This window comes from Ceratotherium simum, chromosome 6, assembly GCF_057802395.1.
Source record: "Ceratotherium simum simum isolate JZ-2026a chromosome 6, ASM5780239v1, whole genome shotgun sequence".
NCBI classification, from domain to species: Eukaryota; Metazoa; Chordata; class Mammalia; order Perissodactyla; family Rhinocerotidae; genus Ceratotherium; species Ceratotherium simum.
The window spans coordinates 61240725-61268305 of record NC_141905.1 but is presented as its reverse complement, the minus strand read 5'-3'; the positions used below and the strand labels follow the sequence as shown (position 1 = coordinate 61268305).

At 49.0% G+C, this 27581-nt stretch overlaps 1 protein-coding gene across 5 annotated transcripts in view; it reads right to left on the bottom strand.

Moving 5' to 3' along the window:
- The window catches only part of PAX2 (paired box 2), a 78878-nt gene that overhangs the window by 7044 nt on the left and 44253 nt on the right, over nt 1-27581 (bottom strand). For all 5 annotated transcript variants that reach the window (XM_004427956.3, XM_004427959.3, XM_004427957.3 and 2 more), the window contains 2 exons: nt 14418-14593; nt 12068-12194 (listed from right to left, as the gene is read on the bottom strand). In XM_004427956.3, the coding sequence (XP_004428013.3) occupies nt 12068-12194; nt 14418-14593 (303 nt within the window). The remainder of the gene's footprint in view (nt 1-12067; nt 12195-14417; nt 14594-27581) is intronic.

The window sequence follows — 27581 nt, the reverse complement described above, 5'->3', positions numbered from 1 at the left end:
TGGTCCTGAAGTGGAAAGGACAGCAATATCTATGAACTCCTGGAGAGAGTAATAATATGGCATTTACTGGTAAAAAAAAAAAAGGCCCAAGACAGCAGAGAGTTAGGGAAGATGTAGAGGTTTTGAAATTAGAAACGTACAGAAACCCAATTCCTCCTGGTCCTGCGCTCTTAATGTCTACAAAGCAGCCAGGAAAAGAAGTATGCTTCTTTCTTAATCGAGATTTAAATGCATCTGAATTCTGATTTTCGGCTGCACGGTTCCTACAACATGTCACACATGAATTCCTTGTAATTTAAGGTTTTGTCACATAATCCCTACCTAGCTTCAGGAGAGAGGAAGAAAGGCTGGATGGATAAAAGGTGTTTCCAGCTAAGCTGGAGGCACCCTATGCAATGTTTACTTCCACTGGCTTTTTCTCTTGCAAAATGGTAAGGCCAACTTCCAGCATATAGAAGCTTTTGCATGCTGAAAGTCACCCACAGCACTATTGATTAAAGGTGCATTTCCAAATTCTATTTAAAAAACTGAATCTGGGAAGTGCTATGCAGATAATTTTAAAATGCAAGAGAAGAGGCCTATGATGAGGAAAAACACGCGAGCTTCCTGATGTTCTGCATACAGCTGTGCTTCTGCTGCTGCAGATTCTGCAACATCAGTATCACCACAAAGAGGTGCCCATTCAGGACCCCTGAGTCAACAAAGATGCAAGCCACTGTATACAGAACACTCTCAATGGCTTCGTTAGTACACAGGTGACACCTGAAGAGCAGGATAAAATTGACCAAACTCTTGCCAGAGCCATATATTCTTCTGGAACACCATTGTCAATAATGGAAAACACATTCTGCAGGAAGTTTTCAAATTACTAAGACCGTCATACCATTTGCCCAGCAGCATTCTTTGAGCAAGCCTCTTTTAGTGAGAGAATATGAATGGGTAATGGAATCTGTGCAAGACCCAACAGAGCACTGGGCCTTGCAGTACCACAGACAGATGGACAAACGGGAGCAGAGACAAACTCTAAAACTATAAGACAGCACAGCCATGTCCTTAAAACAAACAAGCAAAAGCACAGAAAGAGGAGAAAACAGCTACCCGGCAGAATACATCAGTTATAAAATATGTGTCATCCAACAGAAGACAGGAAGCAGTAAAGTATTTGCTTTGCTCACTGACAATGCCGGGAACATGAAAACAGCGCCAAGAATCACAAATGAATAAAAACCCACATATTACAAGAGGATGGGCATTTCATGTTGGATACTTGCTTCTTAAGATTACAAAGTTTTTTTTTTCTGCTGAGGAAGACCGGCTCTGAGCTAACATCTATTGCCAATCCTCCTCCTTTTTTTCCCCAAAGCCCCAGTAGATAGTTGTATGTCATAGTTGCACATCCTTCTAGTTGCTGTATGTGGGACGCCGCCTCAGCATGGCCGGACAAGTGGTGCGTCAGTGCGCGCCCGGGATCCGAACCCGGGCCGCCAGTAGAGGAGTGCGCACACACAAGTCATGGGGCCGGCCCAAGATTACAAAGTTTTAAAGATGGAAGAGCTTTTGAGATGATCAGTCTAACTTCCTTGTTTTAAAGTTGAGAAAAAGGAGGCACTTTCCTGTGGCTACACAGCTAGTAAATGATAGAGCCAAAGTTTGAAGCTATGTCTGTAACACACTGCCTTTTAATGATAACATGCAGCCAGATACTCCCCAAAAGAGCCAAAGAAAAGGAAAAGAAGTCATCCAACAAGCAAAATCTCATATCGTCACTCCTGTCATTAAGCTGAGGCAGGAGAAACAGGACACAAAGAATAAAATACTGACACTGCGAGTCTGTAGTAAAACTCCATGGGTTGGAGTATTAATATCCTTTGAGAGTTTTCTAAAAAATGAAGAGGCTCTTCAAGAAACAGCAGTCATTGAGAATCTTAAAGTACCCAGAAGTGTTAGAAGCACTGTACTTGATGAGGATGTCTTCTCAGTTCAACTGCAGAAGTCCCTGAAGACTCTAAAGCCAATTTCTACAGCAATCACTGCATCTGAATCAGACAGTGCACTTTTGTCAGACATTCCTTACCAAATGGGCCAGATCAAATCAACTGTTTTGGAGAATCTAAGTGCAGTCTTTCTTACAAGTGCAGAGAAAAGCAAAGTGAAAGACTTTATAAAGAAATTAGAAAATTTCAGTCATCAATTTATGCTATTTTGTCAGGTCTAAGATTCAAGGGTAGAGCTATGTTTCTACGTGCACTTGGACTAGCTAGCATTCATTGAGCACCTACTAGGTGGTAGGCACTGTCCTGAATATTTTCTGTGTATGAGCTCATTGAATCCTCCTATCAACCTATGATGTTGATCTGTTTTTAATCCCCATTTTATAGATGAGAAACCAAAACTCAGAGGGGCTAAATATAATGTCCAAGATTTCGCAGCTAGTAGATGGCAGATCCTGGACTACAGGCAAGCAGTATACTAGGGAATTGATCCTAGAATGACATTCTCAAATACTGTAGACCCAGGAAATAGATAGGCATTTAGTCCAGGAAAGTAACCTGGGACTATGCTAAGTGAATCCTTCCTATAACAGAACATCTGGTTGCTTCTTGCATGTTTCAGGTTCTTCCATTTTCTACAGCAAGGGCTTTAAATCGGGGTTCACTGATCCTGCAGGACTCCACAGATACGCGTCAGGGAGTCCATATAAAGCTATATATAAAATGTTATAGGGCGGGCCCCGTGGCTTAGCGGTTAAGTGCGCGAGCTCCACTGCTGGCGGCCCGGGTTCGGATCCCGGGCGTGCACCAATGCACTGCTTCTCCGGCCCTGCTGAGGCCGTGTCCCACATACAGCAACTAGAGGGATGTGCAACTATGACATACAACTATCTACTGGGGCTTTGGGGGAAAAAAAAGGAGGAGGATTGGCAATAGATGTTAGCTCAGAGCCGGTCTTCCTCAGCAAAAAGAGGAGGATTAGCACGGATGTTAGCTCAGGGCTGATCTTCCTCACACACACACACACACACAAAATGTTATAGATATACACATATAATATCTAGATGGCTTTTATCGTATTCTCCAAAGTATTCATGACTCAAAGGTTAATAAGCATTGTTTATAAGACCAAAAGAACCTCTGTTCTTTGGCATAAGAAAGACATTGACTTGTTAGAAACCATGTGAACCGGGCCGGCCCCGTGGCTTAGCGGTTAAGTGCGTGCTCTCCGCTGCCGGCGGCCCGGGTTCGGATCCCGGGTGCGCACCGAGGCACCACTCCTCCAGCCATGCTGAGGCCGTGTCCCACATACAGCAACTAGAAGGATGTGCAGCTATGACAGACAACTATGTACTGGGGCTTTGGGGGAAAAATAAATAAATAAAATCTTTAAAAAAAAAATTGTTAAAGAAACCATGTGAACTGTACCAGTAAACAAAATCATACAAAGAACCACAAAATAACATGTGAAGGAGCAGAGAGGCTTATCCCAAGTCAAGGAAAATGTCAGCGTTCAGAAGACTAAGGAAATAATAAGGAGGAAGCCGCCAAGAAGCAGAAACTACTGTGAGTGATGGCTCAGACAATGAGACTTATTAGACATAGATTTATACAGCAAAAGTTATATTCAATGAGTCTGGAGATGATTTTCCTCAGCATCTTTCTCTGAAAATGAGCACTTTTGCTATCCACTTGACACTGTGGAGGACCCTAAGGCCAGAAGACATAACTCCTGTTTTACTGTCCTCTCCTCAAGTTTTGTCTGCTTCTCATAAGGTGGTAAAAATGAAGACATTAGATGGGTTCAAGGTTGGCACTCTGTGCCTGCATTTGACACAAGCATTTATAATACTTCCAAGAACACACAGTTATTAAATTTGTAATTACTGCCTAAATATACTGTACATTTACATTTACTATACCAATTATGACCACTTTATGACCAATCCAAGTTATACATAATGCACTAAAGTAACAAATTTTAAATCTATAAAAGATGCTGCTTTAAAAGGAGAGGGAAAGAATTTTCTGCATATTTCATTTTGTTTCTTATTTCCCAGGTTTCCAAATCCTCCCAAAGGTTTCTCCTCTGGGGCAGAGGCACCTGCTTGAGGGCCCCCAGCCCCAGGTACTCTTGGCCCCACAGCTCCTCATCCTGGGGCTTGCCTGCTCTGGGTTCCAGTAGAGGGGGCTGTGCTGCAGCTCAGGGTGGCTGCTCTCCTAGCTGATCTTGCTTCCCATGGACAGCTGGACCTTTAGTCCCTGGGGTGTCCTAGGCTGGGATGCTGCCCAGATCTGTGTGGGCTCAGTGAGGTCTGCTTCTCACCAGCCAACCAGCTGGACACAACCAGTCATTCTCTTCCCACCCCTTCTCCTCCCAGCTCATCTGGGCTGCGGTAACCTGCTGGCTTAGGGCACCACAAGATGTGGCTTCCTTCTAACTCAGCTGGACCATGGGTGGAGCTGCAGCCTCAGGACCCTGGGCTAAGGCTAGGGAGTGTTGGGAACAATCACATTTTCAAAGAGCTGAAAGGGAACTTGGCTATCTTCTAGTCCAACTCTCTCATTTTACAGAGGAGGAAATTGAGGCTCAGAGAGAGGGGAAGACACCCCAGCCCTCTCCTCCTCTCACTTCCCCATGCTGCCTTCTCTGGCTCCATTAGCAAATCGCAAATGAAGACTGGCTTGGGCAGGGGCTGGCACTCCGGAGGCTGGGCCCAGGCTCACTGATGGGCTCAGAACAAGAGAGCCCCTCATGCTGGGTGGGCAGAGGTTAAGCCTGTTTGCACAGTCTCCTGAGACTCCAGCTCTCCCAGTTCCTCTCGGGCTTTATTTTGTTCTCTGAGAGCACTGAATTGTCAGCTCTAATCCTTCCGAAAGAGCAGCGTTTTTCAGGCGCTCTGTGTAAGTGAAACCCTAATCCCAAGGAAAACGGCCACTTAAGCTGCTGGAGCATTAGGCTGCTTCCCGAGCCTGCTGCAGGATTTCCTCCCTCCCTGCCCGCCAGCCCAGCGCCACCGGGGAGAGGCGAGGATTCCAGGCTGAAGGCGGCAAAGCCCTCACAGAAGTAACAATAGTCGTAGGGCTTGCCTCGCAAAGCTCAGGGTTGAAAAAGTGCTGGCTTGTTTGTCCTGAGGCTATAGCTAATAGTGGGGGAAGGAAGGATTCTGATCTGATCACCCTGGGGAGGGAGTGGGGGGTCTTCCTGTCACCTTGGGGGGTGGCTGGCTCTCTGGGGGAAATAGGCTTTCAGGTCTTGCCTACGTAGCTTTGAGGCCACCAGGACATTTCTGAGCCCTTGGTCCCAATACATACCTGTAACATTCATTGGGACACCACTATTTAAGATTTCTGGTCATTCAGAAAAGGTTGGGTTGACTGACCTTACTTAGCCAATATTTTCTTCTTAGAAAGTGCTAAATAATGGAGTAAACAAGCTTAGTGCTGGGGATCCCCCTTTTGGAGAATGCTCCTTTGGGACACCCCGAGCATCTCTAAACATCTATAGCAGCTGAAAGGTTCTGTATAACCTAGCTAATCATGAAGGCAATGCCCAGTGTTTCCTGCTAGGCAACCCTTTGTCAGTCTGAGTTGGCTACTATTCACACTTGAAATAAAGATCATTGATTTCTTGAAAATATTTTGATTCAAATTCAAACTGGCCTCTCTCCCTGATCCCGAAATAAATCAGTGAGACCGTGCTGTGGAGGACCAAGCACAGTCCATTTGGTGTGCTCAGCCTTTGGGTCTCATGGATAGAAGGAAGAGATGAAGCAAGGAGTCAAGAGGAAGGCCCAATGTAATGGGCCAAATTTGAGCTCAGCTTAGAAGATCATAGAACTAAATCTTTGCTAAGATGTCCGGAAACCCTTCATACCTTTTTCATCCTCCCGACAACTCTCCTCCCCTCTGCAGCTCCATTAGCAGCCCCTTGTGCTTCTGCCCAAGGCATCCTGCTGGGGAGTGCAGCCCATTGCAATTGGGATGGCTGGTGGGCACAGACATGGAGGTGAGATTAGGGCTGGAAACTGGGGTGGTACAGCTTTTATTCTGCTCAAATTTGACCTGACTTTCCCAGTCCTAGAGTGGATTAGTGCCTCTTCTTTTCAATATCCTTTCCCTCTAGAGGTGGATTGGATAAAGGAGGAAGGGAAGGAGCCCTGATCCAATGACTCCCTCGGCTGCAGGCCCAGGGCACCCATGTTATCTGTCAATGTCTCATTGCTATGGAAATGCCCTCATAATTAAATCAGAGCTGAGGTCTGGGGGCTGGAGGTCCCTGGAGGCCTCAGGGATGTTTAGAGGACGCTAGCCTCTTACCTTTGGGCCTTCTCAACCTAAATGAAGAGTCTAGGGTCCGGGCGCGTGCTGAGGAGAAGCCCTCTGGCTTGCTCCGGCCTCCACAGGAAAGGGCCCTGACTTGCTCTGCATGGTCGAAGTTGCCCTAGCCCTCTCCTTTCAAGGTTGGAGAGGAACTCTGATGTCTGTGCCCTAAATTCCTCTAGCTAATCAGGGGCTTTGAGCTGACAGACAAGGCTAGGAGACTCCCAGCCTCCTTCAGAAACATTTCTCAGCCTTTATTGCCCTCTCCTCCCCCAGAGGGGCTGGCCAAGGGCTAAGCTGTTTGTTTTATGGAGGGAAATGTTTTCGCATTGGAAGGGGGTTGTTAACTACAGGAAAGAGGCAGTTTCTGGAGGTCCTGAGGACTCCCTGAGTAGTAGTAGGAGGGTTTCCCAGGGTCCACACCTTCATCTGCTAAAAGGCCACTTCGCGGACCATCCCAGAGGTGGGCAAGGAGTCTGAGCTTCGAAGAGTTCATAACTCCTTCTCAGAAGCTGAGCCCACATTTCTCTCACAGGCCTCCAGGACTCGGGGGGCCAGCCCCTGCTTTTCAGGTTTGAACTTTGCCTTACTGGCCTCCCCCACCTCTGTTCAAATTTGCCAGCTTCCAGGAGACTAGCATCTTCTGCTTACTCTCTTTGCCTTGGGCACTTCCCTCTTGGGCATGATCCACATCTCTTCCTGGGTCTTAGCTGTCAGTCTCTAGGCATCAAGAGAAGTTTCTCCCAAGCTCTTGAATACTGCCCCGCCACCCCCAAGGGTAGAGCAGCTAACAAGGCTCTTTTTTCACCAGAGAGGAATGTACTGTCCTTGTCCCTGGCTCTCTGACATTTAGACATTTTTCCAAAGAAAAGAGAAGTTTCTCTGCTGAGACTTAGCAGTCTTGGATAAGCAGAGATCAGGCTCTCCTTTGATGGCTGCCTGAGGCTCAGCTCTTTCCATGGCTCTTGGACCCCGAAACAATAAGCTATAGGTGTGGTCTTCATTCTTTGTTCTTTTCCATTTCTATTATCTGATGATTTGCTGAGCAGTGGTGGGGAAGGGGACGTGGAATTGAGATTTATGATAAACACAAAACTGATACTTTTCTTTGATCTTTTTTAGAATATTAAACATGCTTATTTTATAGTTGCTTTTGGATTGTTCTATTATCTCCAGTTCTTGGGGGTGTTAATTGTCCTATTTATTGCTTCTGCTAACTCCCCCTCATGATAGTTTGTATTCACATGAGGTGTGTAATTTTATAGTGAGCTCACCTTTAGTGGTGGATTTTTTTTCTGTGGGAGTCCCATGTGCCCTGAATTGTAGAATGTCTCTACACAGAAGGTTTGCCCTTGTTCCTGCTGGGGTTTCTGAGTGGGTTACTATCCTGGACAAATTTTTATGTAAGTTCCCGGCTGGGGGTTCCTGCCACAAACTCATGGTATAAATTTGGACTCTGAACCAGGATCAGGCTTAGGGTCTCCATTTCTCACGGAGACATTTTTTCCCTCACTTGCCTCCCTGGGCCACTGGGATGAGTTGGTGTGTTTCCCTTTCATGGATAGTGTAGTCCTGCTCTGGTCCTGGCTTTATGCAGGGTAACACTCAGTTCTAGCTTCCTGCTTCTCTTGGGCTCAAGGTCACGTCTCCTGTCTGGTGAGTTACAACCCCAGGCTTCCCCATTAGGGTCTACCTTCAGTGTGATGCCAGCAGTCTCTCACATATGGCCCTGGCTTTGAGTTTCCCTCTATTTCTGGCACCAGACAGTGAGGTTTGGTTGTGTCTTAAGTCTTGTTGTTATATTTTATCCAGCTGTGTTTTGCCTACCTTGTTTCTGGACATCAGTCTCATTCCTCCATTACCTTTCTGGGACTCAAATGAAGGTGGTGAGAACTACACTGGCACAAAGCTCTCCCAGTGCTTGGCAGCGATGCCCACTAGAGGCCAGTGAAGCCGGCTCGGTGCAGCAGCTCTGGGGACCGGTGTATTCCTCGGCTTCTGGAGTGAGCATGGAGAGCCTCTGAGTAATCCCTGACTTCCTCCAGCACCTGGGGTAGGGACTCTAACCTTCAGGGTGGACTTTCACCAGGCCAAGGGACTCTCTAAATGCTCAGAAGCATCTCCAAGTGACTTTGGGAATCCTGAAACTAGTATTCATATTCTCCTCCCAGATCAACATTACTGCCATGCTCCTCTATGGCTGCAGACCTGGACAGGCACAGGAAGGGAAGGGTCGAGGTGAGGAGGTCATGGGGAAGAGGCACTTTTCTACCAGTGATGGGAGACAGGAAGGAATGAAGGCACCAGCACACAGCTGGAGCCAGAGTTCTTGCTGAAGAGGCACTGGCCCAGAGGTCCCTGGGACTACGGAGGGGTTGATGGTGGCCCCCTGTGGGCCACTTTGGAAGAATAAGAAGTTGGTAGAAGGTACCAGCCACAGTAGCCAACCTGAGGAAGCCTGGGCCCAGAGTGCCCCTAACCCACTCTCTCATCTAGCTGGTCCCTTTTTCCTTATCACCTAGGAGAGACTCGGCTCCGTTCCAGACCAGCAGCCTAGAGCAGTGGGCTGGAGAGAAGAGATGCCGCTGAGCTAGAGCAGCGCAGTGGCGGAAGGGAAAGTGGGTGATAAATTTAAATAACCAGCTTGACTTGGCAGCTTGCTGAGTTGTGATGCAGTGAAATTAAAATCTCGGCAGAACTTGCAAACACTACCCAGAAAAATCCGTCTCTCTCCTTGGTTCCATGATGGAAGGTGGGGAGGGGAGGCTATCAGGCTGAGCTCTAGCCTCCGGCAGCCACCCTTGCTTGCAATGTGATTAGCTGTGTCCTGGCCCACTGGGCCCCACTCTCCCCTCCACACAATAGTCCAGGCTCCTCTCTCCTCTCAGTTCTGACCTTGTGGAACAGCTGTATCAAGTGGCTGGTGAAGTTTGAAATCAGCCTCCAGTGCTGAGGTGGCAGGAATATCAATAAGGTTGGGTCTTTAGGTTGGGCTAGGACATTCCCGGGCCCATTTCTTCAGGACACATCCCTGAAGGTTTGCAGCCTCAGCTGCCTGTGCCCAGGGAAGAAGATGAGCTGGGTGCCTGAGACGTGGGGGATGAAGAGAGCTCCTTGAACACCTTGCCTGGCCATGGGCCCAGGATGACCTTACCGCTTTCTCACTGTTAGCACACACCTGGCCAGAATCACTCCCCCCGAAGGGGCTCCTCTTTTCTTCCTCCACCAAAGCCCTTCATATTCTCCAACCAAATAAGCTTTTAAAGAATCTTTGAGGGGAATTTGTACAAATACACACAAAGCCTCTCCCATATCCCAGCCATGCTAGGAGCCCAGTTCTCACAGATGCCAACATCTTTCTAGAAGAACTCACCCAAAGTCCACCTCTCTTATGTCTGCTCTCCTTACATCACTGCTCACTGCTCACTGCTACCCACAAAGTCCTGGCCCGAAGGCCAACACGCTGGACCCACTCCTGAGATGGCCCATGAAGTCTCTGGGCACTGCCCTGTTTCTCACCTTGACAGTACCTCCAGCAAATTCTGTTTGTCCCCATAATAAATACATCATGAATCATTCATCTTTAATAGATTATGCAAATTAGGAGGACATAAAATCAACAAAGATCAATAACTGCAGCCGTTTAATTGCCAGCAAAAACATTTTAAGAATGAGGATAATCTGCAACCCTTTCTCGGGTAATGGCACCATTAATCCAAACACTGGATCTTGGCCTAAGTGTAGAAAAATCTTTCCCTGCCCCCACCCCCGCCCACCTCCCCTCCCCCACCTCTCCATACACTTCTCTCTTTTTGGTAATTTCCAGTTTCTGAGCGAGTTTCCCCGTCATTACCACTGGTGAACAGCTCCGAATGTTAATGGTTCTGCTTTTGTTACTCTTCGCTTGATTGAAATGTCGCATACAGATTGAGATGTTAGTGCTAACTTGCCACCTGGGAATGTCAAGCTGGGTCTGAAATGAACTTTTCTCACACTTGGATCCAGATGGATCAGCCAGAGACGTTCCCAGGCTGAGCTGGGACCGTTCCAGGGCCATGGAGGGGAGGCGGGTGGGGGATGCTCAAGGTGGAGGCCCTTTTCTGCACCAGTCTGAGTTTTCCTGCAGCAGGAACCATATCCGGAAGAGCCATCTCTCCACCCCAGGAAACCCCTGCCTTCTGGACTGTGGCCCTGGGCACAGGGAAGCACAGCTGGGATTAGAGAAATGTCTCCTGGGCTCTCTTTCGCCAGCTGCCTGGGGTGGGCGACATTTAAGAAGTGACCACTATAACTCTCAGCAGATCAGGAGCAAGGGGGCCTGGCCTGGGCCATCTCTCTGCCTCAGGTCAGAATACCCAGCAGCTCAAAGGGTTTCCTAGTTGGGCTAAGGAGGACTCATTCATGGGGAGGGCCAGTTGATAATAAGCTGTGTCCTGACCTGGCGAACCCGGCTAAAGTTGTCACTCCCAAAAGCCCCGTCCAATTCTCCAACACTTCCAGAATGCAACCTCTGATTGCCTAGCCGAAGAGCTCAACTCTGTCCAAGCTGGAAACAGGTGTACCAGGCACCCCTTAAGGAGAACCTGGGACAGCTAACAACAGGGGTCTCCCAAGCCCCCCCAGGTGGAAGCTGGGTGGTCCCTGGCAGCCCATCTCAGGCCTGAGCTATGCTCAAATCAGCTCCAAGTCAGACCCAGGGCCCTGTCCTACTGTGGGGCCATGCCTGCTCCCTGTCTTTGCCACTGGCTGTGACGCTGGCTGCTTGCAGTCCTGCTGCCAGGTCCCCAGGCCGCCTCCGCTTGCCTCGCTCGGCAGGTAACGCCTCAGTGTCTCCCAATCCCCATCGAGACCCTTCTCAATCATTCTGTCTCCCAAGGAACAAACGGCACATTGGCTTTAGTGTCTCCAGTATAATTAGGTGAATTTTAATAACACCTCAATGTGTGTCTCTCCCACTTGGGCACTTTCCTGGCCCGGAAACCCTTCTGCAGTGCCAGGCGCCTTCCACAGCCTGCAGCTCTGCGGCCTGGAGCTTCATCAGCTGGGCCCTTCCCTGCACCACACCTCGGCCATCTTCCCCTCTAGCTGCCTCTGCCGCTCCTAATCCATGGGAGTGCCTGGATTAGGGGCCCTCCCCCTGCATTTGACTATGGGACAGGTCTGACCCTGCTTGGCCTTGAACTCAAGCCTTGGTCTCTGTGATTTCTCTGGGAAGCAGGAGAAGGGCTGGAATAATTGTGCTTCTCTGTAACCACAGAGCCAGATGCCATGCCCTGAAGCCCAAAGCCATGGCCACCCAGGCTGCCCAGAGGGAGAGGAAAGCAGGTCCCTCAGGAGCCTTGGGGACACAGAAGTGTGGAGGCTAGACACTGGGCTCTTATGCTCCATTCTCGCCAGCCTGGCCTATCTACCCCCTGCATTCTTCTGCACACATCCTAGCAAGAGGCCCATAATTCTGGGCACCTTGGTGGAGGCAAAAAAAATGGCAAAGAGCAAGGCAAGAGCATGGGCAGAAAGAACCAGCAATAGCCCCTGCCGGCTTTGACCTTTCCAGGCTGGAGCACAGAGACCCTGACCACCGTTTTTCTTCTCACATCTGGACACATCTGTTCAGGAAGCACCATGGCTTTTGGAGGCTCACTCTCTGCAGATATCATGGCAGGGGGCCCACTTGTCACACTGGGCCCAAGATGGCACAGGCTGAGGTGCCCCCACTGAAAGCAGCACCCCCACCCTCCTGGAAGCCCCCTTACCGGTCACAACGGGGTATGTCTGCGTGCCTGACACGTTGCTGCCCAGCTCAGGGTTGGTGGATGCAGATAGACTCGACTTGACTTCATCAAGCCCAGGGGTCAGGGCTGGGAGGGAGTACTCATTTCCCTGGGGGAGAGAGAAAAGCGACAGCTCTCTATTGATGTGCACAGGCCACTGAGAAAGGGCTCAGCGTGCAGATGGGGAGGAGGACCGGGAGCCCTCCCAGATGGGGTGGAAGGAGATGGCCAGGCAGAGGGAGGGGAGAGAGGGCAGGACGGCTGGGCAGATGATGGCGAGTTTTGTGTGGGTGGGGGTAGAGCTGACTTTGTGAAGCTGGAGGTGCAGCCTATACATTATCAGTGATTATCCCAGCACCCTTGAAACTTCTGTACCATCTCCTGCCTAAGAAGCCCCAAGGGCGGAGTGTAGCAGTGGGGATTCCCCCTGCTGAGAGGCAAGGGGTGTTTTAAGGACCCCCTGGAGTGACTGGCCCTTGGGGAGGAGGGGCCAACCATGACATGATGGCAGAGGTAGTAGCTGGGGGAAGGGCCTATGGGGCCTCCAGCCTGGCACTGCTGGGCTGGCTGATTGGGTGCTAGCGCCCCTTTTTTAAAAACAAACAAAGACAGCCCCATGGGCCCCTTGCTCTCTGCCTGTGCACTGGGGTATGAAATTGGGGAGGGGGAGAGTCCACATGGCTAACAGAAGGGTGGGAGGGGGCCAGTCATTGACTCTGAAAGGGTGTCCTGCCCGAAACACTCGGGTAATTGCCTTTTTATTGCAGCCACCGCCAAGCCAGACCCCAGAGCTGGGCAGACCAGGAGACTGCACAAAGCAGGAAAAGTTGCTCTGATTAATATTACGTTAAATTAAAACTGATTTTCTGTTCTTTCGGGTCCGTTTTTTTCCTTTCCGCTTCCTGGCCCCCCCAGAGGGTCCCCTCCCCTCCTGGCTGGACGGGATTGCCTCGTCATTTCCAATTCCTTCTCGTATTGATCTTCCTGTAGAAATCAGTTTTGTAATTAGCTGCAAATTAGGCCTTCTACTGGGGGTGAAGCTGCCCCCTGATTTATCACCAGAGTAATTCGCTGTGATCGGAGAGAAATTAAAATGAACTCAATTAGGCTTCGGATTTGCTTTATGGGCCCTGCTCTGAGTTTCAGGGGGAAAAATGACTGTGCTGGTGTTTAATAGTCTAATGAAAGTAAATAAAGGTTATTCATTGTAATACAGCCGGGGACTCGGGGAGGGTGCACCGAGCCGCCCGCCTCGGCCGGCTCCTCCTTTGTTGGTTTATGGCTCAGGGCACCTTAAAAAGACTTTTGATTTTTGTTTTATGAAGACAAACAGCGTATGGGATAAAAGGACGGGCGGGGAGAAAGGCGAGTGGCAGAGAGCTGGTGGAGTCCTGGAGCGGAACTGTGCTGTGTGGAGCCTGTGGGGCTGCGCTGGTGTGCGTGTGTGTACAAGCACAGAAGACTGTTGTGCTGCGGTTCTGGGCCTGGCCTGGGCCATAGGTGTGGGAGGAATGGGTGTGTGCTCCCGTGTTTGAGCGTGTGCACTGGGGGCTACACTGATGTGTGGGTGGAGGTGGGTGCTGGAGGTGTGCTGAGCTGGTGGTCTGGGGGGATGCCCGCCTACTGGTTGGCCGGCTATGCTGTGAGTACTGGGGGCTGTGGGGGGAGGGAGCAGGTGGGGGGAGGTGCACGTGCATGCGGGTAAATGTGAGGAGTCAGGAGATGTGTTTCTACTTTGTGTGTTATGCTGGTGTGTTGTGGTCTGTGTCCCATGCTGTGTGTTCTGGGCTGTTCCGCATCTGTAAGAAGTACTAGGTCTGAGGGGCAGGCCGTCAGCCTGCCTGGGGTCACACTGGACAGCTGGATGGGGGAGCAGGAGGCAGGCACAGCAGGCTCTCCTCCTGACACCAGGCAAGCACAGACTTTCTGCAGGACCCCAGGGGTGTTTTGGTAAGAGACAGGGCAAGAGGACTTTCCTGAGTACCCTGCCAGAAGCACGGAATGGCAGGGCTGGAAGGCACCTGTTAGATTATACATCCAAGCCCTTATTCTACAGATGGGGAAACTGAGGCTCTGAAAGGGGATAAGACTTACCCAAGGCCATACTCGCACCCAGAACTCATCATTTCTAACTACCATGTACCATAATGATTTTTCTTAACTCTACCATAATGTCCTTGTGTGAGTGTGTTCACACAGCACACATGCGGTGCACCCATATGTAGCACATGCAATGCTAGGTGTGCACATGGCTGATCCGTGTGCATCTTCTCCAGAGGCCTTGTTTACCCAGTTCCTTTCCACATCTGCAGGCAGAAAGCTCCTTCCTCACCTGTTCTGATTTGATGTGCTCTGATGCCTGGAAGACGTCAGGGTAGGAAGGACGCTCAAATACCCGATCCAAAGCTTCCAGCTGCTGCTGGGTGAAGGTGTCAGCTCGCAAGTGCTTCCGCAAACTGTCCACACCACTCTGGGAGTCTCCGTTGGGGACTGAGCCCTCGGACACATCTGGAGAACACATGGACACTCGGGGCATCAGCACAGGCCAGCAGAGGCACAGAGTAGTACAGTGGGCAAAGGGGGGGGGCACTTGGCTCAGCCCCCAGGGCTTTGCACCCCTGCTAGGACCCCTTACTCCCAGCTTTGAGGCTGGAGGGGCTGGCCCAGGGGCTGGCCATGCCTCAGAGATCTGGCTGAGGAAGCCAGAGCCTCTGAAGGACCTGGGAAGAGAAAGGCAAGTTGCCACAGTGCAGAGGACAGGAGAGACTAGGCAGAGGTGGAGCCACAGGGGCTCCCAGGGGCCGTCTGCCCAGGGGTGTCTCCCCTGAACCCCTTCTGTCCCCAGGCCTGGGTCAGTCTTGGGGAGGAGCTGGGCATTTCAGACGAGCATTACGGAGCCTGTGGAGAATTGAACTCAGCTCTGAGATGAATTTCAGTTCTACTGACTCTAAGGGTGGAAAATCATCAAATCTCCGAGGCTGAGTGTAACACAGAGACTGGGCGAAGTAATTAACTTTACCACCAAGGGAGGAGGGACTCTGAAAGCCAAGCCAAGGCATTCTGCTTGCTCTGGGCCAGGACTGAGACTGGAGCCGTGAGCTGTAAAACACTGACTTGGGCAGAGACTAAGGACAGGGTCTTTGTGGACACCGCTGTGCCAGGCCACCCTTCTCAGCCTCTGTCCCTGACCTGGACTCTGGCTAGGCCTCCATCAGAGGCCAGCTCCTTGGCCACCTGGTTCCCCCTGCAGGTCTCCACAGGGAGCTGAGATTCGCTCCATGAAGGACAGGGCCCAGTGGTGCCACATAAGTGCCCACTCTCTGTGGCTGCAGGCCAGTCCTGTCCATGTCCTGCTCTACCCAGCTTTCTCACCACTCTGCTACCTCCACCTCCTGTCCCTGCCCTCCCATGTCGGGCCCACTGCAGTTTTCAGAACGCACAGTGGGCCAAGGGCCTGCTCTGCCACCTCTCCCCGAACCCCACCCTGCAACTCCCCCGCCCAAAGCTGGCTCCTCCCCAGACGCAGCTTGGCCACTCCTTGGCTTCCCTCAGCCCAAGACCAGCTGGGGAACCTTGGGCCTGGGGCCAGCCCATGCTGTAGGCCCCTGGGTGTTCCTCTGGGACTGTTATATATATCAGTTTATAGGTGATTATATGATATGATGTAATCAATATTGCATTATATACAGTAACACTGTACAGTATCATTCGGGAGACCATAGAAAATATTACATATTGATTAACCTCAGCCTGCAGCCATCCTCTCTTGCTGGCCTCCTAGATGGAGCATGGGGGTCTGCTTTCCAAAAGGGACCTCCTGTCTTCCCTCCTCTCTATTCTGGAGGGGGTGGGAAAGCAAACAAAGTGTGTGTGTGGATCAAATCTGAGGCGGACAGACAGACCCAAGGGCAGCCTTGATGGTTCTCCTATGTTCCCTATGCTCCTACGGACACAAAACTTGGTTGTTGTGTTTGTTTCTGTGTAAGCCTCTGGAATGATTTTCCGTCTTAGAGGGTGTATGTGTCTCTCTCTATTGAGTTAGTATGGGGTATATTTATTTTTCCCTTTTGTGTGAGTATTCTCTGTAAGCATCCAGATAAATAAATGTCTGCGTATGTGTAAGTGACAGAGCAGGAACCTTCCTAAAAGAAAGTGTGTGTGTACGTGTGCGATTGCACGGGGAACGTGAGCCCACGTGCTCCATGTTTATTCTGTGCCTGCTTCTCTTTCAAGGATGTGCCATCATTCTAATTCCACCTCTTGGCGCTATCTGCATGTTCCATTGTGTTGAATTCTGTCTTGCTGGAGTCCTGCTACCTTTTTGGAAAGCCATGCTGTCAGGGCCAAGGGAAGCAGTGAGTGTCTTTGTGTGTGGTTATTGCAGTGTCACCAATGAGTCCTGGGGAGTAAAGTGTGCATTTGTCTGTGAGCTTGTGCTCACATATTGTGTGCATGGGTGTGTGCATATGTGTGGGGAGACTCATACCATGCCTCTGTGTAGATTTGTGTATATGCCTGTGTGTGGCTTGGCTTAGCCTCTGTGTGTGTGTGTGTGTATGTGTGTGTGTGTGTGTGTGTGTGTGTGTGTGTGTGTAGGGGCTGAACTGGAGCTTTGTCCTCAGGTCACTGGCTGGAGGAGTCTCTTTTCCTTCATTTATTCTGGGGCCCTTCAGATCTTGACAAATCTGTCACTCTAAATTTGCGAGAGATTATGGTGCTCTCTCCCCAGCCCGCAGAGAGGTGATATATGATATCTGCTGCCCCTATTGATTGCCTGATCTGGTGGCAGAGGCCGGCGAAATGAACTTGAAATGAACATCATGCCTCAACTCATTGTGCGTATAATACACTACTTAATCCCACATTTTTCAGCCGCTATGGAATTCAATTGATCAATCATGTTTCACTGATAGTACTGTTTTAGGGGTTATTGCTGCTCCCTCCACTCACTGACCTTTTTATTTATTTATTTTTTTGTATACTCAGGCCCTGGTGATAAGACAGGTTACAGAGGCAGCAACGGAGAGAAAGGGGGAGGGAGGAAAGAAAGGCGAAAGGAAGCCTGCTACTGGCAGAGGTGGCAGGGGGAGGCAGGATAAGGGAAGAAGAGAAGGAAGGGGGTTGGGGGACAGGAAGAGAAAGAAGGTGCTAGAAGAGCAGAAAAGCAAACTAGTGTGATGAAAGCATGCAGAGAATCCCCAAGGGAGGCTGCAAGAGGCTTGAGGAAACTCCCCAAAGGAGAAGGAAGATGAGGAGGAGGAGGGAAAGGCAGCAGTAATGATAAATGGCGAAGGAGCACAAAGTTCTGGGGGAACAGGGAGGAGAGGTGCAGGGACAGGGAGAGGGCAGTGGCGTTACTGGTGAGGGACAGAGAGGCAGCCCTCTCAATCAGCCAAGGGCCCATAGGCTCTCACTGGCTCTCTCCAGAGGATGGGATGGCGCCCCATGAAGGCAAGGAGGAAGGGTGGGAGGGAGTGAGGAGAGGAGGCTGGGAGAAGCCTGGGGTCTGAGGTGCAAGGAGGAGAAGCTCAGGAAAGGAGCAGGCACAGAGGCAGAGGAAGGGCAAAGAGAGAGAGAGGGAGAAAGGGAAGAAGCTTCCCACGCTAGAAACCTAGGGAAGCACTGGCTAGGGGGAGAGCACTTGCCACAGGGATAAAATCAGCGGGCTCTGCTTTCCCAAAGCCTGGGTATCCAGCTAAGGAGGGCAGTCCAAGGCCTGGATGGGGATGGGTTTGGAGGGTAGGGGGTGGCGGTTGAAAAGGAGAAGAGAGTAGGGAAGGAGCAGAAAAGAAAAGAGAACATAGAAGAGACTAGAAAAGGAAGAGGAAATGAAGATGTTGTCAGCACCAACCACTTGGAGAAACCTCCTCAGGACAATGGAGAGAGAGAGCCCAAAGTGGGACTTCCCAAGGGTAGAGTCTCAGAGGTGACAGCGAGGTAGAGGGATGGAACTGGACTATGAAACCACTGCTAGGCCCTGATACTGAACTGAAGGGCTCTCTGGCAGAGCTGTGCTATAATAGAGCAGAAGGCAGAAGCAAGTCTTGGTCTAGGCTTCAGAGTGAGCAGGGAAGGAAAGTGTGTGAGTAATTAGATAGCATCCATCCCCTTGTGAGCTCCTTGTGGGCAGGCACCATGACCAATGTATCTCTGTAGTTCCAGTGCCAGGCATGGAGCTGGGCATAGAGTTAGTACTCAGTGAATGATTGAATGAATGAATGAGGCTCTCCTGGGTAGCATTCAAAGCCACACCTCTGGCAGAAGGTCTCTGGACTGGCCATCTGACTGGTTTGGCGCCCCCGGACACCCAGTCACTTGTCAGGCAAGTCCCATGCAATCCTCGCTATCAGAGGTTGTGGGAAGACCCCCAGCAGGCCCCTGGGTAGACTGATTCTCTTTCTTCACTTGCCCCCACTGCTTGTGGGCTTCTAACAGCATCAACTCTGGTTTACAAGAGGCCCCTTCCACTCTCATCAACACCATCACGTCCACCTATGGTGCCTCTACTCAAGGGACAGAGAACACCATGTTTCCAGTTAAGAGCAGAACTTAATCTTGGACCTGCAAAACCAAAGCAGGTGGCAGAGTTGCTTGAGAACAGGGCCCAGAAATGGCCTCTACTTTGGACTCCCCACACCAAGGCCCTGGTCACAGAGAGCAGGATTGGGATAAAATGGGTCTCTCTTCTTGTGGTGGGAGCTAGTTTCAGAGAAGGCTTTTTCTAAATGATGGGAGGAGGCCCTTGGCCTTCACCCTGGTGGGATAACAAGTCAGGGCTCCAAGAAGAAGGCTGAAGTATGGTGGCCATATGCCCTGAGCTTTCTGGAACAATTCTTATTGCCAATATTCTTTCCCATTCTCAGGCCACGTTTTTAGATTGAGGTTGGAAAATGTGGTTGCTGTAGGTTTAGTAAGACCCCCAGACCAAGGAAGGGGCCATGTGCTAGTCAGTCTCCATAAGTGGAGGATTCAGCCCTGTTCTCTCCTGCTGTCCCATGCCTGGCCACCATCCATTAGCAGCTCACAGCACTGAGAGCTTATTACACGCCACTGAATCCCCCAGCAATCCTGGGAAGTAAATACCGTGACAACTATTTTAAAGATAAGGAACCCAGGTGAAGAGAAGTTAAGTAGCTTATCCAAGGCCATGCAGCTGGTACATGTCAGGATTTGAATTCAGATCTGACTCCAGAGCCTGCCCTCGACATCATTTAACTCTGTTGCCTGGGTGCCAAACCCAGGGGCCCAGCTGAGGGACACTTGGCCCCATCCGGGACACGGTTCCCCTCCCAGCATCCCCACTTCTCTGCCTTGCACCCTCCCTACACTGAGGCTGCAGCCTATGGCCCCTGAGCTGGCTGAGCACAAGCTGTGCCCAGAATGATTAGGAGACACCTGGTCCAAATTCCTCATTTCACAGTAATGAACACTAGCTGGGTGGGCGGTGAGGTGGTGGGGGGAGGTGACCAGTCCCAGGTCACATAACTAGGTAGCAGGACTCTCAGGATGGGAGCCCACTCCAGGTGCTTTGTCCACTACAGCGTGAGCACTCTCAAGGAGAGTGCACTACCACAAGTCCTTTTTGGAAAGGAGCAGGATACAAATAAATTAATTAAATTAGACAAACTGCTGAGTTAAAACTTTGACATATATTATTCTTTCAAAGGGAACAAAGGCTCATATTGTCTTCTCCTCTGACTGCTTCATATATGCTTAGCAGTTAACGAAAAACTTTCGTAGACCTTAGGTTATTTGAGCTTCCTAAACACTCTCCAAGGTAGGTATGGATTATAATCCCCTTTTTACTGGTGAGGAAACTGAGGCTCAGAGTAAATGATTTGCAGGTTAAATGAGGGTAAGTGGCTAGCTCAAGGGCATATCCACCAGGGAGCCTGCACAAGGAAGGTACACCATGGACAGCTGTGGACTGAACAGCAATGAGCAGCAGCTGCCTGCCCAGCCGACATCCAGAGCATGGGATCCAGCAGTGGGGCCCCAATCTCCAGGCAAATGAAGAGAATTGCAGAACCAAAGACTGGAAAGAGAGCCACCAACAGGGTAGCAGTGGTTACATTTTGATCATTAACAAATTATTTTCTTCTCATCTTAAGCTTTTCCATATTGTCCAGGCTTTGTACAATAAGCAGGTACCATTTCTAGCATCATTAATAAAAATGTCTTTTACTCGTCAACAAAAAGATCTGATCTCCTCATTCACTAAGCCTTCTCACTCCCCATCAATTCCCGGGCTGCCCTGGAGCAGAGCCTACCTCCCAGCTCTCTGACCCCAGGCCAGAACCCCCTCGCTGGCCAATCATGAATAGTGTTGTCCAGTGAGGTCTCAGGAGCTTGGGGAGGGAGGCAGTCACTGAACATCATGTCTTAGGGATGAGGGCTAGGGACAAGGGACAAAACAGAAATGTTCTGTCCTCCTCGTGTGCCAACATTCTACTTGAATTCCCAAAGTAGTCACTGCAGGGACAAGAGAAATTCTTGTGCACTGACCAAAAGGTAGGTGGGGGTGATGGTAACGGAGAGAATGCAATAATGCCATTTCCTTGGTGAGAAAGCACCATGGCTCATCAAAGTCCGCAAAATCAAGATGGGATGACCAGGGGCTGCCCACCAAATCCCAAGAAGTAGGAATTAGGCATTTGAGGGGAATTCTTTTAAAGTATAGTAAAGAACTCTACTAACTTCAGTTTTCTAAGCCCAAATATACATATCTACCTTTCTATGAGAAAACTGACAATATTAGGGTTTTCGCATACACTCATTATATCCATTCAACTTTATGATGTATTCATTATTCTTCCTCTCGTTTTTTAGATGAGAGGCAAAATGATTTGTTCAACATTGTCCAACTAGTAAGTAGCAAAGGCTGAATTTGGGCTCAGGGATGTCTGACTCCGAAGCCCTCTCCACTCTATCAAATGTGCCTTCTTTGTCAAGATCATCATCGTCATCACCTATTGAGCACTAACTATGTACTAGGCAGGCTTGAGGTGCTTTACACACATTATCTCTAACCCTCACAGAACACTTGCAAAAGAGATACCATTAGTTCAGTTTTACAAATGAGGAAACAAGCTGAGGGAGAGGAGAAAACACGGGCAAGATTACATAGTGGACAAGACGCAATCCCAGGGAGAGAAAGTCAGTTCATCCACAGACAGAAAACGATCTGACACAGGAAGAAAAGAGCGGGCGGAAGAGGAGACAGTGGGTGATGGGCCTCAGCCCCCAGGGGGCCAGGTGAGTAGGGGGAGTCAGGGGTCAGCTGTGGTCGGGGTGGGGGCTCTGTGCAAACGTTTGCTCCACACCATTCGGACTGGTGGCCTCGGCCGCCCTCTCTCTCCCCATCTTAGCTCCCCTAACACCACCTTCCCCCTCTAAGGGGTTCACCCCCAGGCCACCCCCCAGTCTCCCCAGCTGCCAGTTGTTGCAGTTTCAAACTCAATTGTTCTCCTCGGTACTGAGGCAAATGGAGTCATTAATTACCTTCTATCGGCTGGGCTGAGTTCAGAATGCGATCAATATCCCAGCTTGTCATTCAGGGCAGCCCGCCTGTGCAGCCCCAGCCCCACCCCCACGGCGGCGCAGGACCACGGAGGTCTGGGCTGCCACCCTGGCCCTCCCACCTGATTGAGAACAGGGAGTGAGGTGTGAGACGCTGAGGAAGGGGCTACCTTCTAGACTGGGAGAAGAGCAAGAATTAATAGAATGGGGAGGGGAGGGGACAGCAGGGAGAGAGAAGGAGAAAAGAAAGGGCAGGAAAGTGAGGGAATCAGGAGAGGAGGGAGACAGGAAAAGGAGGGGAAGAAACAAGGAGGAAGAGAGGGTGAGGGGAAGCGGGCAGAAAGGAGAAATAGGGAAAGGAGCAGAGAGGAGGAAAGGGGCGTTGCAGTGTGCTGGGAGGAGCTGGAGAATGTGCTGGAGGAAACACTGTTTGTCCACATTCCCCATTGCCTCCCATCTTTAAACTGGACAATCTGGGAGTCCACCCCGGCCAGGAACCCCAAGCCAAGCTCAAGAGGAGGGCACGAAGAAGCCCTTGGAAATCTAGCCCAAAGCTTAGGTTCTGAGCCAGACCAGGTTCTGCCCAGCCTTCCAGCCCTGGCAAACCACCTGCTATCCTCGATCAAGCCCAGCTTCTAAACACTCCCTGAGTTATGACAGGGTGAACGGTGGGGGTGGCTGCCTGGCCTGTCTTGCTGGGCCCATTTACACCTATGTGCCTCTGGGGATGCCAACTGAATTAGTGGCCCTAACATAACGCTAGACTGGGGGTAACATCTCCTGAGTTGAAATCCTGGTTTTGTTGTTCACGTACTATATGACCTTGGCCAAGTCCCTTGAGCTGTTCTGGATTGAGTTTCCTCAGATATACACCAGAGGCTTGCTAGCTCCTCCTTCAGCAGTATTAACTTCTCCTTTCTCTGTGTTCCAGTAGCCATCTATCCAAACCTCTATTGTAGAAATAACAATAATAACTAAAATCGATCCAGTTCCTATTACGGTACCAGACACTGAGCTTAACGTACAGCCACTGATTTAATCCTTACAATAACAGCTGCTAACATTAAGTGCTTACTATATATTAGGCACCCATCTAAGAATTTTACATATATTAACTCATTTAATTTTCACCAGAACTTAAGCAGGAAGCTTCTATTGTTATTCCCACTTTGTAGATAAGGAAATGGAAGTGTGGAGGTTCAGGAACTTTCCTAAGGTTACGCAGCTATCAAGTGACGGAGGAGGGAGAAGCAGACCCAAGCAATATACCTCTGGCAGCTGAGCTCATAAGCTGGAGAAACCTGGGGCCAGAGAGTTCAGGTAACTTGCCCCGAATTACTTACTCCAGCCAGTGAGCGGCAGACCCAAATTTAGAATCTAAGTGTATCAGTTATTTTTTAATGTTTGTTTTCTCCACGAAACTATGAGTATTTTGACAGCAGGGACCCATCATTTTCATCTTTGTAAACCTAGCATAGGGCCTTACACATAATAGGTGATGAAAAATACTGGCTGATTTATCAAAAAGAATTCCAAAAGCAAAGGTTGATAAATTCTTAATTTGCCTCGACAGTTTACCTTTTAGAAGGAAAAAGAAGCAACAAAGGAAATTGCTACTCTGGATTCAGTATCATCACATTTTACAGCTGGAAAGTACCATGGAGATCATTTAATCCAATTCCCTCTTAGAGATTAAAAAAAAAAAAAAGGTCCAGGAAGGTTAAGTAATTTCCCATGTCACACAGCTAGTCATCGTTAGGATGGGAAGAAGTTCTCAGCCCAGTGCCCTTTCCACCATTCCAGGCTGCTTAATTCTGACCAAGAAAGAAAAACCGATAAAAGGGAAGTGATGAGGATCTGGGGAGAAAGAACCATGTCTAGAGCTGACAGTAGCAAAGGAAGGGGACATGGGACAGAATCCTACTTGAGGAAAGCCAACTGCTATGTGTTAAGGGAAAGAATGGTCGTGTGATTCCCATGGCAAGAGATTCTAGAAAGGAATATAATTCCATAAGGACAGGATGCTCTAAAAATGAAATTCCACTTCTACAAGCTCAAATAATCAACCTGACAAAGTAAAGGGAGTGGGAGTGGGGGAGAGGTGGAAAGAGAAGGACGTTTAAGGAAAATCATTGTTGTTGCACACGGATAAGCTTTAAAATATGATGAGCCTAGATTTTAAAAGGACATGTATACCAAACAGTGGAAGAGTATGCAGCCATTAAAAAATCATGTTTTCAAAGAATATTTAATGATATGTGAAAATGATCCTATATAATGTTAAGCGAAAATAGCAACACACAAGCTGTACGTACAGTATCATTCCAATTTTGATTAAAAAATTATATATATATATATATGCACAGAAAAAAAAAGGCTGTAAAGAATATACCAAATTCCAACAGTGGTTATCTCTTAGTGATGAGGTTATAGGCGATTTTTAAAAAAATTTACTGTATATCCAAATATTTTACAATGAGCACGTATTACACTTATTATCAGACAAAAGTAATTTTTCCCTCTCTTATAAAGGACACACAACAGATGGAAGGAGGGGACTATAACCAAGGATGGATATGAGAGGAGCATGAGCCTGTCAGGAAGACGAAAGCTCAGAACAAGCTGAGACAACAGAAAAGGGCCTGGGTAGCTACATTTGGAGAAAGAACAAAAAGGCAGGCAGGTTCAGGCTCAGTGTTCGGGAAGAGGAGGTAATATTGAGAGAAACGAGAGAGAAGGCAGAGCTTCAGCTTCCCTTTGTCTTCTCCACCAAAGAAAAGAACCTTCAAAAATGAGACCAGCTGGAGTTGTCCAGGTCAGGAGAAGCCAAGCAGGTCACTCCTAACCGCCTCAATTAAGCTAACTTTCCCAGGCCCAGATAATTCATATATCATGACACTAGGGGAAAAAGTAGAAAGGATCCTAAAATTTTTATTGATAATCCTTGAGAAGTCACACTGACAGGGTGAGGCAGTGACAAAGCCTAATGCCATCCTGTCTTTCGAAAAAGGGGGAAAGGTAAGCTTATGCAAACAACACTCTAATAAATTTAGTGTTAGGGTCTGGAAATATTTTAGAAGAAATTATTATACAGTTAGTTTGTAGGCACTAGGAAAGAAAATGGTGATACCCTGGAGCCTGCATGCACTCACCAAGAATAAGTTGTGGCACATTAACTAGAGATCAGTGCTTAGATCAAATGCCGTCACTGAGACGCCCTCAATTGCCCTGGTTGGAACAACTTTTTTTCTTTTTTTAACATTCATCATAGCACTTCATATCTTGATCATAGCATCTATCACATTCTGCTTGTATAATGATGTGCACATCTATCTCCCTACTAGATAAGAAGCTTCTTGAGGTCAAGGACTGTGTCCTGTTGACCTTTGTGTGAATCAGTCCTGCTATGCTTTATAGATAACAGGCACTCAATCTGCTCCTCAACTTAAATTGGATTTTTTTTATTGATTGATTAAGGAAATTCTGTGGATGGGGTGAATGTTAACAATTCACAAAGAACCTCCTCCCTAACTTTATGGGCAAGATGAAGAAAAGTGAAATAGTTGATGGCTGTTAGGCTTAAATAGTATCTAAAGCATTCATTTATCACAACCAGGAAGGAGGTCTCCGCTGGTGGGCCATGTGGCTCTCCTTTATTTTAAAGGAAAATAACTCAAAAAAAAAAAAAAAAAAAAACTCCTGGGATGATAATATAGAAGACATCCTTATGATCTTAATTGGGTGGAATTAAGAGCCCAAACCAACACGATGAAATTCAACAGGGATAAATGGAATGCCCTATGTTTAGGTTTAAAAAAATCAATTACACAAGTGCAGAATGGGGTAGACCCGGTTTGATAGCAATTGACGTGAAAAAGATCTCGAGGTTTTAGTTGACCACGAACTCAATATGAGCTTGAGTCTGACACGGCTGCTAAAAAATCGAATGTAATCTTAGGCTACATTATGGATGTAGAGTCTCCAGATGGAGAGTGGCAATGGTTCTACTGTACTCAGCATTGGCTAGACTGTCTCTAGAGTTTAGTGTTCATTGAAGAGGGACTTTAATTATCAAGAATGAATTCAGAGATGGGTAACCAGGATGGTGAGGGACCTCCTTCAAGTGCAGGAATCACGTCATGTGAGAAACTGAAATCCACTCAGGACTCAGCCCTGTGTTTTTCCAGGTGCTCAGTAAATCAGTGGAATGAATGGAAGGGAGGGAGGGAGAGAAGAGAAGGTGTCAAATGGAGATCTTTACCACCACTCTATGTGGTTAATGTCCTCATTTCTAGTTTAAAGATGAGGAAACTAAGCTTCAGACAGATTATGTAATTAGCCAAAGGTTCCAGAGCAAGTAAGGAGCGGAGATGGAGCCCACAGCCAGACATTTGGTTTCTAAGTCTTGTGCTCTTCCCTTGACACCACACTGATTCAGTATAAAGCCAATGCTGCCAACAAGGACAACTGTCCATCTATGTCCCATGTCCAGGCAGGGGCTGTGACCTGTCCGGCAGAACTGCTGGAGGAGAGGGTTCTATGTGAGTAGCAGATGAACTTAAAGAATCTGACTCTGGGGCCTGGCCCCGTGGTGTGGTGGTTAAGTGTGCGCATTCTGCTGCTGGCGGCCCAGGTTTGGATCCCAGGTGCGCACCACGCACTGCTAGTCAAGCCATGCTGTGGCGGCGTCCCACATAAAGTGGAGGAAGACGGGTATGGATGTTGGCCCAGGGCCGGTCTTCCTCAGCCAAAAAAAAAAAAAAAAAGAGGAGGATTGGCATGTATGTTAGTGCAGGGCTGATCTTCCTCACACACACAAAAAAAAGAATCTGACTCTGCCTTGTCACCACTCTCAGCCTAGCCACTGGTCTCCCTCCATATGGGAGAAGTCCCTGGAGACAGCCTCTTGAATCTTACCACTCCCAGGCTCGAGTCCCCTTTCCTGCTTGCTCCTCTGGCCACTTTGGGATTCCTATTGAACACTCAGCCGCAGGGTTCAGCATTTAATTAACAGCTCATTGTCTGGTGTGTGATAGCCTTGCTCCCCTAATGGATCATGATTGTAAGTTCCTTGAGATCCATGTCCTGGTTATTTGCTCCTCTCATACAGCCCAACACAGTGGGCACTTGGGCCACACTGATATAGAGCTCTCCAGAGAGGTAAGTGTAAGTTTTCTCAATATCCCACCTATTTATACACCAAAGCAAAATCATAGATTCTCAGCTCTCTGAAATGGTTTGTAGGAAATCTGCCCAAGGACAGAGGGATGGCCTGAATGATCATTTCGGGTCCTCGTATTTCCTAACCAACCTGTAGAGAAGAGGGAGATATGGGGGAGACCTAGAACCCCAGAGAAGTACCAGAGCAGTTACTTTCCCGTTTTGAATAAGTCAGCCCCCTTCCTCCCAAAAGCCCCCCTGCTACCTGTAGGAAAGAAGGGCATGGGCGCCCACTGCCAACACAGAGCCAGCTTGAGTGTGTGCGATCCATAGGTGAAGAAGTAGGAGAGTCAGCGGGTACAGATCGCGGAGGAGGGAAGGGAAGGCCAGAGGCAGTGGAAGGAGAGCAAACAGGTAGTGGGGGAGGGAAGACAGATGCACAGGGAAAGGGGAGGGGTGAGCATTGGGTGGGTTTGGGTGAATTCCCCAGAGTGATCAGCTTTCCTGCCTGAGAGCACGCACTGTACCTCCTGCTGGCCTGCTGGCAGAGGCTGAGGCTCCAGGCTCGCTGACCACTGGTGGGGAAGGAGAGCTGGCTGAGTGTTTGTCTGAGTGGGACCTGAGTCTGCCTTCAGTGTCTCTGGGCTCTCAGGGAGGGGCTGGGGCCTTCCACCTGGTGCTGGGCTCCAGCTGGGGCCAGAACCAGTTAGAAAACTCTCTGAAGCCAGGAGGGATGGGGGCTTTGTTAGCTCAAAGGACACAAGCAAGGCGAAAAATTACATACCAGGCCGCCCTAAGTATGCTTGTTTAGAGAAAC